The sequence below is a fragment of the Pseudopipra pipra genome, chromosome 1 (assembly GCF_036250125.1).
Source record: "Pseudopipra pipra isolate bDixPip1 chromosome 1, bDixPip1.hap1, whole genome shotgun sequence".
Lineage (NCBI taxonomy): Eukaryota > Metazoa > Chordata > Aves > Passeriformes > Pipridae > Pseudopipra > Pseudopipra pipra.
In genome coordinates, this window is record NC_087549.1 from 84245792 (window position 1) to 84258753 (window position 12962).

The window sequence follows — 12962 nt, forward strand, 5'->3', positions numbered from 1 at the left end:
TCAGGCTGACTTCCTCTACCTTCTCTGTCTTCATGGACACAGACAGAGGGTTAGATGTTTTGCACACATGCCTGAATTGTCCTTGAAGGGCATTAAGCTAGTAATTTCAGGCACTCAGAAAAGGTGCATCCATGACAGCAGAGTGCACACATTTGCCTACAAAACCCACTGAAGAAGATGCGTAAATTCTTAGGGCAGTTAAATAGTCCTTACCTGAGTGCATTTAGCTATGTTCTACCTGAATTAAAGCCACAGAAGAGGCAACTGATGTGACTTAAGGGCCAGTTACCATGAACCGTGAAGAAGCATGTGGTGGGGGGGAAACAGTTTTCCCCCTAATACCTAAACACTTCCTGAAAACCAATCATAATTGTAGGAAACCTTCAGCAATAACAAAAATACTTGTTTTCTCCTGTTTAAACTTGCTAATGCGCATTTCCAGCTCCTGTCTACCAGAATGAAAAGGAGTTTTAGCAAATGAATAGAAAAGCCTTGCTGCACTTTCCACAAGACATCAAATGTACAGGAGAGCAAAACGGGTGACACTGTGCTTGGGTCCCAAAGCGCAGGGTACACCTGTGGACTGTATTTCACAAAGCAGCAGCTAATCAAAGCTGGGTTATTGCACCTTGTTGCACAGAGCTCTTTGAAGAAAGCTGGTGAGTACTGGCCACTACTGAGCAGAATACGTGAACTGAACTATCAGGAGGGAAACATTACGTTTCATTTATAGGATTACAGTCAAATGCTTGAGTATTTTTTTAATCAACAAATCCTAAACAATGCAAATGCAAAACAAGTATCTCACAGTGTGCTTTTATTATATTTCACAATATAAACTAGACAGACATAGAAAGTTTAATGGCAGCATGTTCTGATAACATTTGAAAGACAAAGAACAACATAATCATATTGAATGATGATAAACTGACAAACTACATTACCATACATACATCTCCAAAGATACTGGATAAACAATATCTGCTTATGTACATTTATGCTGGTGATAATTAAAATTCAAATATGCAGAAAAAAAAAAGAAAAAATACGCTATTTAAATTATAAAAATATACAGTTTTTGTGTGGAACTCTTAATGCTGTACTACTTTTGGAAGATAATTTTGTTGTGTCATGAAGCTGCATTAACTTAGTATAGAAGTGTGATTTAAACCAAATACAGATTAAATTAGCTCTTTTGTCTTCCTTGTATTTAGCTTTGTTGGAAAGAGAGATAGGAATGAAAAACAAAGCTAGGCTTTTGCAATGAGAAATAATTTTTATAGTCATAAATTAAAAGATGTATAAATTTTCATATAGTACTGAGCCTTAAACTCATTATACAAATGAATCATTTTCCTAGTTTATTCAGAGATAGAGACAGGAAAAATAAGAAAGGCTTTAAACATGCTACTTTAGTATACTTTTAATCAATAGGACCTCTAGGTTTGTGGAGTGCAGGTGCACAGCCAAGCAGTGTCGTGCCTCAGGGTCAAAGCATGCAGTCCAGACTCACCGCCTCAGCTGGGGAGACTGTGTGCATGCAAGGATTGGGGGTACTGGATCTGTGTTCTTTGAACTGCATCACCTTCATGTTGCCTTTGCACATTAGGTTTCAGACATTTCTTCATAATTGTTCCTTATTAGTGCAAACCTACTCAGGCTACATAATCCCCAATCACAACAGCAGATTGATGAACTTTTATAGACTGGATAATTTTATAATAATTTACAAATAATTTTGTAACTGAAAATTTTTAGCAATTGTAGCCACGTAGTGCACACATTTGTAGCTGCTTTTAGTCAAAAGTAATTTTCAGACTGTCTTGGGTGAACTCCTGCAACACATGAAACTAAAGATTTTCTTACATAACAATGACATTCGCCATATCTTCCAGCCCCCTTCCTTATCTGTATATTCTCTGTTACCTCGACAGCCCCATTAGTCCTTTGGTGGATCCAGTGCTTGTTCCATTAAGAAATGTACTCTGTGTCAGCTCTGGTTTAAGAATGCTTTGCTACCAGAATTTTTTTTCTTGTTTTTCCATAGTTTCTTAAGTTAATGATCTACAACAGATCTTAGATGATCTCATAGATTATTCTTTTCAGAAGCAAAATATTTTTCTTCATTATTTTCTTAATAAATGGAGTGAAAAAGAATTAAGGACACATAAGCTGAATACAGCAAAATCAAGTATTTCTTCTCAATGCCTAGAGATTTGCTGTTTTGCAAAAGACTGCCTTCAGCATTAACAAAGTTCTGCAGAGAACTGTGGGGTCTCTGTAAGCTTTTTCTCTGCCCTTATATCATCCTTTTTCAGTGGAAAGGATAAAAGATAAACAAATGCCAGGTAGAATCATGTTTAACCAAGAAGGTCTTTCAGTGATCTGTTTCCCTCCACTTCTTGACCTTTTTTTTTTTTTTTTGCTTTTACAATTTGGATATGCCAGGAGTGGTCAGCTATCTGTGCATACATAGTGGCAGAGGATGGGTTTTCACTGAAGCCACTGAAGCGTAGTCTTTGAGTGTGGAGGTCTATAAGGCATTTTGTGGGGAAAAAAATCTTACATGAGAGTGTAATGAAGAGTAGGAAAGACAAGAATGATTGCAAAAGAAATGCAAGAGTGAAAGGAGAGGATTTTATTTAAGAAGTTCAAGCTTTTATATACATTCAATGTTTCTAATATGTTTCTTAATAAATGTATTATCAACTATCATTATACCTAATGCAGCCACAATACTGTACTATTCTGCAGTCAGGATGGGAAAACTCCATTGGCTCTTTAATAAAATAAAATCATCAACAGTCATCATGACTCTTCTTTTTGCCAGGTATTAACTGATACACTGGGAAGTCCAGTGAGTAGACACAACAGAACACAAAATCGTCAGTACTTATTTAAATGTGTATCATGTGTCATCTTCATATTATTTCTAAAGCAGCTTTAAAAAAACTTTAGCCATTGGAAGGTATTAAAAACTAAAACCCATTCAAATTATCCTGGCAGTATAGCAGCACTGGAATTGATACTTTTACTACTTTTGACAATGTAAACCTTTAATAAAATAAACAATATTGAAACAATTTGAGGTCTAATAGTTAATAAACTTTAATGGGCAGATGGGCACAAATTGAAACAAAGACTAGATTGTGAAATGAAACATTAGCTTGATACCAGCCAATTCCAGTTGTGCAATTGGCTGCAGACAAATTCAGCTTGGAAGCTGAAAGAAAAAACAAAGCCCACACTCAATTCACAATATTCAGTTCCTCTGATTTCAAATATTTTTCATACAAATCATATATGAGCATCCCCACTTCTGACAGAAGCACTCTGAAAGCATTGCAGGTACTTTTTGTTTGATGGTGGGATTTTTCCTTTTTCTTTAATCAAGCATAGTTCACATTTTTGCGTTCTTAAAAATATTTCCTTTCTAAGTTTCTATAAAATTAAGTAATTTCAAATTTGAAATGTAAGCTTGCTCCATCTTATCTTTGCTCATACAAAGTGTAGGTGCCATGACTAAATAGCAGTAAAAATGCTGAGATGTACAACTCTTAAAAAAAACAACCAAACATAAAAGCAGCTTTGAAGACTCAACATCAACTACAGCCTTAACATTGAACATATTACATTCCCGAGTTACAGGAGATATTTTGCATATAATGCCACAAAGTTATTCAACTGAAATCTTGAGGTTGGAGCTACAGTTTATTCACTGTATGTTTTTCACCTTTTGAGCACTTATGTACTGTATGGTACATTTTATCGAGAGCTTTGCAATCTTTCCTTTTCTATCTGGATGTTCATTTACCCAAAAATCCCAGATTTCAAAAGTTTCATAGAAAAAATAGAAGCGCAGGACTTAAAACATTTGAAGCTGGACATTTCCATGCTTCAGAACAGCCCCTGGGACACGCTTCAGAGTCTTCAGTTTCTAGGGGACTCCCGGCCCCCTTCGAGCTCACAGAAAGCCCTGCTTTAAAAGGCATTGACACATCTGGTTTCAGAACACAGGTCTGTTTATAAAACTGTATTATGTACTCTGCATTAATTTTACTTGCGTTGCATTTTGTAACATGAGCAGATGACTTCACACCTCCCACTTCCCCTTTTCCTTCACCCTATTTTCACTTGAGATGACAGTAGGCACCTGCCTGATCGAGGTGTCAGAGAGTCTCTGTCCAGAAAGAGGATTTTGAGTTTCTTCATTATCTTTTCTTCTGCAGACAGTCTTAGGAAATAATTGGCATGAAATAATTTTTAGGGTGAGGGGTGGGATGATAAATCTCACTTTCTTTTCCTGTTATGAAAACGAACTTGATTTTGGTGTCCAGTTTGATAAACAAGGATAGTCAGAGCTAATCTGTAACTTAGCTGAGGTCTGCTTCTTGCCAAATAAAATTAAGATCTTTTTCAACTTTCAGGGATTTAGAGACCATATCTAATTGGTTTCAAACCCCTGGAGGAACTCTGTAAGTAAGCAGGATTAGTTGCAGATATGAGCCCACTAAAGTGGGACACAGGTCAGGTCTTCAGACTCTAGCTCTGCTCTGTTGAAGCAGGCACTTAAGGTCTCCTGATGTTTCTGTGTCAGTAGCCACAAAAAACATTTTACTGCTGAGAAAATCATTGGAACAGCAATTTCCTGCGAGCCCCAAAGATTTAACTTCACACTTATTAAAAAAAAGGTTGACATGTATTGTGTGGGTATTGTGATTATGATGGGATGGCACAACTGGTAACTGGAAAACACCTGTTTAAAAGGCATAGACAATCATATTTCCAACTGTTGTCCTGTAGGGATAGCCGAGTGGTCCTTCAAGAAGTCTCCATCTTGACTCCACATATGTACCATGTTGAATTGTTTACTACATCAGTTCTTGCCAGCAGGACAGGGTGAGAACTTTGTTCATGCTGACCTTGTCTTTCAGATCCCTCCTGGAAAATGCAAGGAGAATCAACACAATTTCGCAGGCTTTAGCAGCTCAAGTAACTGCCCTCGTAAGTGTAAGCAGGTAGGTCTTTGTCAGTATATTTGCTCTTCAGAGATAAAATAATCCAGCCAGTGGCATTAATTAAAAAAAAAACAACCAAACCTAAAATACTCTGGGGCTCATTAAAATTAAGAATAACAATACGATGCGATGACAGATACAACTTGCTGAGGTTCTGAAAATAGCAGGTAAAAATGTAAATATCTTTTAATAAATAATTTTCCGGCAATGTAAAAATAAATGATATTTCCTTTGGCAGTAATAGCTGATTTAATCTTTCGCTGGGAAGTTGCTTTGCTCATAAAATATCATTGTGCTAGAGAAAAAAAAATATTATTTTGTTGTTTTGAAAGACTTTTGTAATCCACAATAAACTGGGTGACTCTACTTATGTCCGAGATAAGCGCCAAGAGTGATGCAAGCTCCCACCAGAACCAGACTCAGGATAGTCTTCAGAGAGATCCAGGAGAAATCGAACAAAGGCCTCATACTGTTGCCATACAGCTCCACAAAGGCATCCTAAAAACGAAAGTAATCAGAAAGTGAATATCAGAATTGCAGTAACTTTTTTGGAGGGGGTGGGGGAAGCAACTTGTTCACCCTCCATGGTCATCCAACAATCCTGCTGGCATAAGAAAACCACACAAACCTATTAAAATAGTGATTCGTGAGCTCTGTTTTTCGTGCAGTTCTCCTTTTCAGCGAAAAGTTCTCCTGCCTATTTCTTTACAAATATTGCTGTAATTACTTACAGCCATGACTTCTGCTTTAGGCATGCCCAGTCTAACAGAAAATACAGGAGCAGCATTTTAAAATACAAGTTATCATTATTTCGGGTCCTGAATGTTGTCTATACAAACATATATGAAGGAGGTAAATGGACTTTCATTCTCCAAATCTTTCATTTCCACTGGACTTGGGCACCTATACTGCTGGCCAGCTTCACTGAAAATAAGGCAGTATTTGTCTGATTCCCTTGGTATGGTTCAGAGACTATGTGTAGCAGCCACAGATGTTTCTTCCATATGAACTGAAGCTGTTAAAGTTGTGTTACACCTATGATGGTCTTTCACAACTGTCACCAAGGGTGATGCCGTAGTCCTGGGCTCCAGGAAAATCTGGTGCACGTAGGCACCAAATGGAAGGGCTGTTTAAGCAGCAAAGATAAAGTTTTTGTGACTCATAAATACAATGGGATTTGACTGGGCTAGTAATTGGACTGGTGATATTCTGCACGTAATGCCTTTCTTTCAGGCTGCAATTCCTAACAAGCATGAAGCTTCAGAGCATTCCTGAGAGACAGATAAATCATACTGTATGGCATGAAAGCAGTAAATAGCTGAGCTGAATGACTTTAAAAATGTGACAAACCTGATAGCATCATTTATGGCAACTCTTTTACTGTGCACTCAGCTAAGGTCTGCTCCGAAACTACTGAGATAAACCCATGAAACAGCTATCTAACATGGACGTTTCTGTCTCTACTTTTATTACTCTAGAGTTCCCATTTTTGGTGGAAGTTAACATTCTCTAACAATGTTACAGCGCGTTTAACTGTTTTGCCACGTTACTATGCTAGGAGATAACCTGCCTTCTAAAAATGCATATATGTTATGGTTTACAGCAGAAGTTGAGGAGAGAAAGGTCTCCTTATTAATGTAAACCTTCCATCCAAGTTAATTTTCTGCAAATTATGTAGTTAAATTAGATTCCTTCATTAGCTATCTCTAGTTATTGTCAGAGTGTTTGTGGTTCCACCACAAGAGGGCGTGTAAGGTTTTTTAATATTTTGACTTCACTAGACACTGAGCGGGATTCAAATAAATAGTAGATATTTACTTCCAAAATATGTAATTACATTAAGTAATGTTGGTGAATGTTGTACATTACAGTGGATGTAAATAGGTAAGATTTGGTAACAGAACAGCCATAGGCTTTGGCCAACATAGCGACGTGAAAACACATCTGCCTCTTGCTATTTCTCAATGCTTGTTCCTCTAGGCAATGATCTTCCAACTTGGGTTTCCAAAGGTATATTCTTAAGTGAAAGCAGCTTAACCTTTTGCAGGGAGGATGGAATGTTTTAATGCAAGCTCTTCGCTCCAGAGGGAAATTGGCAAGTTTTGCTTAACTGCCTGTTTTTTGACACAGACATTTGCAAACTCTGGCCTTAATATTCTGCTGTGCTGTTGCTGAGCTGAAAAAGCACACTCAGTTTGCTGTGCAGCTCTTTGGAAAGCTGCTTTTATTTCTCCTTAAGGCTATGAAGTAACACAATATCCTAAAATGTTACAGACTGGGCTAAATCCTGTTGTCGCCAGTAGAGACTCACTGACTTCCACAGGAGCCTTGTCTATATAGGGAGTTCAAGATCAGGCCTTATAAAAATACAAGGGTAAAGTTCAACACTTGGTGATATTATTATGGGTGAAACAGGGAGGAAATGAAAAAAAAACCGAAAAAAACCCTCATGGAAATGCAAGTCCTGTGAAAAGATTTTAACGTTAAGGTTTTTGTGGTCTCTGCCTGTGGGGAAGGTCTCACTTCTGTATATTCATGACAGTCGATGCATACACAGTATCAATATCGAAATGAGCATAATTTGTGCCTCTCTTCAATCCCAGTTTGGGAACATTCCTTCCAGTTTTAATGTGCAACCATTTCCAATGTTTCAGTGAAGCTCCTGGTATTGGGTATGAAGATAGACGGTAACAAGTAAAACTTGGATACAAGGCAAAAGTATGGCATAACCTATGGCTCAAAAATGTGCAGCATGCAGTACTTTTTTGTCCGAGATTATTATAACAATAACACAAACCCAACCTAATGGTGTCTGCACTATATATTACAAGTAGCTCTTTATGATCGTTCCCCCTCTCCTTCTCAAACATCCTGATTAGGCCTATTTCCGAAGCTTGTTTGAACAGCCTGTCACTATTTGTTTAAGTTTCAAACCTGTTTTAAATAAACACATGTCCATTTTATGTACTAAAACAAGGGAGGTGGGGGAAGGGACTTATGACCCATTGCTGAAAACTATTTTAGCACAAAGAGAACCCTAAACAGAATCTTAACTTTCTCATAAGGTTTGTCTCCTGTAAACCCGTGTATCTGTCACTGGATTTTTGTCACCTAAACTGCTCTGTTTAAAAGAAGAGAATCTCAGCTAAAATAAATAAGATTAGGAAAATTGTTTGAAACACTTAATGTCCTTGGAAAAGCACTCTTTATAATGAAAGCAAGGGTCCCCTTGGCAAAATAGACTGAGGCAAGTTCTGGCTTGGTCAACCTTTCTGGAAGTTTTACACAATTGGAAAGAAAATCCTTACAGGCCTTGCTTTTAAGACCTTCAAAATTTAATAGGAAGTTATATCCTGGATGTAAAATTATATCAAGGCAGTTAAAAATTATATGGAAAAGAACTCTTCATTCAGCTCTGTAAGTTTTGAAAAAGTCATTTCTTAAGAAGCTTTCATTAAGTCAAATCAGTCTGTTGCTGATTTACTGTGCAACTTCACATTGACTGTTTCTGTGAAGTGAGAAAGGTGGTGGTGGGGAAGGGAAAGATGTTCTGCCTAAGCTCCTCTTAGGCATGAGAGCACCTGAGATGCCTGCTTCAACCTACCAGGGCTTGATTGGCAGGCCAGGAAGATTGCCCCAAGAGCACCCCTTGCCTGCTGGACTATACACAGGGAGGACAGAGCATGTCCCTGGCTGAAGTTCCTGGCATTTGCAGGGAGTCCAGGACAGAAGTGGAGTTTGTCACCCTGGGAGGATTAGGAGGCGTAATAGTGCGCTGAGTCAGGGCAGTCTCAAAACAAAGAGATCACACTATCCCATTCTTCCGCTGGCCCAAATTCGGCAGCTCTGATCCAAGAAACAAATGTCATCTTTAATTACACGGGCATTCTTTGCTTGCGGAATGAGTAGAGTCCGTTCAGCCTTGGTCCTTTTACAGCTCAGCCTTCACTCCAGCCTGAGAGGCAAAGCACAGCTTCTCAGCTGCGGAAAACGACATACTGCCCATAGGCTGAGCGACGGCTCCTTACTGAAAATGCAGAGGGAGAAGGCAGTTTCTGCCTAGCATTTCTGACCAAGGGGGCGGTGGGGAGAGCAAACATGAGGAAGTAAAGGCTTCCTTTTTCTACCTGAATCAAACAGCTGGTGAGGAAGTGACTTTATTTCCCTCGTTATCACTGGGCTGGCAGGATATCCTCTCGAGCCACATTGTATTGAATGAAGAGCCTGTGAGACTTCCATTTTACTGAACGGGAATTGCCTTGTGGCTATTTTACGCTGCCCTCTCTGTGACTCCAAAACAAACAAACAAACACACACTAGCTCTGGCTTTTGAAGAAACCTGCACAGGTCTGAACAAGGCAGCTTTGCAACACAGCACGGGGCAGGAGAGGGAATGGCATATGCTTCGATGCCAAGGTTTAGCAGCTAGATGACTTTTCCCTCACCCCTGCCTCCAAATGAATGACATAAATTCTCATAAAAGCTTTCATTCCTGTATGGTAACTCATTTCAGAAAGAGTTTGGGGAGGGAGGGGGTGGACAGAACTGGTTAAATCGTCCCATGTTTTCTATGCAGTGAAACCTCATTAAAATGTCATCTTGAAGCTAACAAGAAAAGTTCTTGGAACACAAATAATAGACAAATGTGTAGCTGTTCTTTTCCCAAAGAGTTTATGGGTCTTTTATGCAAGCCTATGTGGTGAGTAAATGCAAATAAGGACAGCTCAGACTTTGGCTGTGTTGTGCCAAGGTGTGGCGTTTCACAAGGTCAGTATCTTTAGAGATGCCGATATCTTTTTACACCTGGGAGTGCCGACATGCTGGTAGTCCTGCCAGGTGCACATTATCAAATTATAATGGTAAGAAAAAGAAGGTGTCACCACACAAGCCCTGCTGATCATGGAAAAAGAACCTGCCAGGTGTGTGGCTTTGGCATGTGAACCCCCGAACAAATTCCCACCTGGCTTTTTTTCTTTCTCCCCTTCACCTTTGCTTGTGGTAGAAAGGGGTCTATTCTGGGGACATGGTTTAGTGATGAACATGGCGGTGCTAGGTTAGTGGTTGGACTCGATGATGTTAGAGGTCTTCTCCAATCTTCTATGATTCCATGATTCTATTTTGAATCCCCTGTTTCCACAATGCCTGACATAGTCATAGGTCTGCAGCTGATGTGTTAATTGCTGGCTGCATACCCTTTTGTTTCTCCAATGGTCCCTGAGGTTTCTGACTTTGGACAAAACCGGTTTCATCACAGTAGTTTTGCTTAACTTCTTTGTTCCTTGTCCTTGCTATCTATTTGTATAAATTCTTGCATCGATGAGCCTGTGATCTTGGGGATGCGTCTTCCATGTCCTAGTCTTGCCAGGCACTCACTGTAAGGTTGTGTGAATTGAAATCGGTGGAAATATTATTTGCATAAGACTGGTTAAATGTGGCACTCAGATGGAAACATCTAAGTAGCAAGGACTAATTGTGGTTAGGTTTTCATATGAAAAGTGATGCATATGCTTAGAAATATATAAATGTGAGTGGTTATAGTAAAGGAGATAATTAGTCCTCCTGTCAATGCTCATAGAGAGAGACCCTGCTGGAAGGCAGATTTCCTCCAGACCCCTGAGAGATGAAGAATAAACCTAGGCTTTTAGGAATGGTCAAGCTACCTCTAAACACAGGATTTGTAAGGAGCTGAACATTCAGCTTGGATAGAAACCCATCCTGTATTCAGACTAGGCCACATTCTTGTTAAACCAAGTCAGCATGAGAAATCAGTAATTTAGTCTTGGCGTCTCTACTTAATTCAGTTAGACGTGGCTCTGCAATATGCAAAAGCCCAGACCTAGTGCAGGCTGCATCATTCTCCTATTCCTGGAAAGGCCCACACTATAAAATGAGGTATTTCTGGCATCAGCATAACAACTGTAATGTCACTACAGCAGCTAGCTGGTGGTATTTAATGGGTGCCACTTCTGAGGGAGCACTATTAGCAATTATGAGTAAAAGAAGGTGAGAAGGCCTTCTGGACAAAATACTCTATGTTCAACGACATGGTCAGAGCTGCTCTACTTGATCCTTCACAATTTTCTTTTCAGATCTTTTGTAGGTTAATAATCCTATTCAAATATTCTGCTGTTTTATTTAGTTTTATTTTCTGCTTAGGTAGAGTGCTAGAAACTGCGTGCGACTCGTACCCAGAAAACAAATGTGTCCCTGCATGTGAATATCAGTTGCACTGAGACCTGTTCAGTTTTAGGCCACATTCTTCTCCAATTTATCAAACCTGTTCTAGAGAGTTTATATTCACATACAACAGTAAATTTAGCAATCCACTCATTTGTGGATTTGTGAATCACTTTGAAGGAGAGAGCAAATGTCACAGAGCTGCTGGGGAGACTCACCTCATCCCACAACATCAGTCTTACGCCTGCTTCCTCTGAAAAGAGGCCAGATGTATTAGGACCCCTGACAAATCTTCAGAATGACTTTAAAATAAAAATGACAAAATGGGCTTGAATGACAACGTAGGCCTGTTTTTCTCTAAATCTTGCTTAAATTCTCTGTCTTGCTTGTAACTAGTTTTCAATATGAGTGCTCTTACACTGCAAATAGCCTACCTAATTTAAAAGCCCAACTCTGAAGATTTGTCTGCAGCAGGTGCTGCATTGACAGCAGAGGGACACATGAACACATCCCCTGCTATATTCCCTGGCTGCTCCAGCTGCCTGTGCCGCTCCCGGGCTGCCGCAGAAGAGTTAAATCATGTAACCGCCTGGGAAATGGGAAACGAAAGTAGCTGCTTGTAGAAGTGCTCGAAGTGCTGTGGCACAGTGCTTGTCATCATCACGGCCATGGAGGTTTCATTTAACAAGCACATCCAGCGGTGCCGGGCTCAAGGCACAGGTATGAGCAGAGGCAGAGAGGGGAGAGCAAGGCAGCGAGGCTGTCAGCCTGGTGAGAGACCCGGCTCGGGGGGGCCTTGGCCAGAAAAGGCCAAGTGCACATGTGAACCAGATGGGTGACATCGAACCGGTCCGAGCAGGTTGCCCCATCAACCACACTACGAGGGACCAGTCACGCATTTCTCTGCTGCTTGTTTTAACATCCCTCAGGGACACACTCCATCCCGTGTTTGTTGTTTCAACACTCAGTTCTGATCCAAACTCCTTGGCTTGACTAACTCACACTCAGCATTGAGCAAGAGTAGCACAGAGCTGGAGTGGTGGCCTGGGCGTTCCTTGGCGCTCCATGGTGCTCCAGCGGCAACAGGCCATGTGAAACCATCAGCACCTTCTGCAGAAGTGCCACCTGTTCCTCATGTGACTTCAAGCAGGCACTTGGTTTTTTTCTAAATCTTGTGACAAGCAACTGATTTACAGGGCTAGTGAGACAACACAGCTACCACTACGATAAAGTAACCTCACAATAAATCTACAATTTAATGAATAAGTGCAAAAAAAAGCCTATGCTGTAGATTTCAATGGGCAGTTACATTTCTACCACCAGCCACCTGGAAAATATGAATATGCCCGTGTGTTTTCTTTGGCAGCCTATACTCATTAGCAGCTCAGACCATTTCTGCTCACCTGTAAAAGCCTTATTTGAGACAGAGAAGAGGCAGCATTTTTTGGTCATTGCTGTCTCTTGTCATTTCCTAAGCTAGCCCTCCCACCAGGAACTGTGGAGGAGGCAGACAGGACTTGGCAGTCATGCAGTCTGGTGGAACGAGCTGCAAGTGCTCACTTTCCAACATGGTGCATGTGAGAATGGAGGCCTTTTGGTGGCTTACTCCATGTTCCCATCATTTCACATCTAAGTGATAATGGGAAATTAAAATAAGGGGAAGTTCCAGGTTTGCATCTGCTCAGAAGAGACTAGTTTTAGTTGGGTGTCTCTCGTCCTCCTTCTTGTCCTTTCTGTCTTATTCACCATTTGTGCAAAAGCACAAGA

At 40.2% G+C, this 12962-nt stretch overlaps 1 protein-coding gene across 1 annotated transcript in view; it reads right to left on the minus strand.

The window, feature by feature from the left end:
- Positions 1 to 800: 800 nt before the first annotated feature.
- The window catches only part of BCL2 (BCL2 apoptosis regulator), a 97542-nt gene continuing 85380 nt past the window's right edge, over positions 801 to 12962 (minus strand). Inside the window, exon 2 of the mRNA XM_064662676.1 lies at positions 801 to 5516. Coding sequence (XP_064518746.1) covers positions 5382 to 5516 — 135 coding nt within the window. The 3' untranslated portion in view covers positions 801 to 5381. The remainder of the gene's footprint in view (positions 5517 to 12962) is intronic.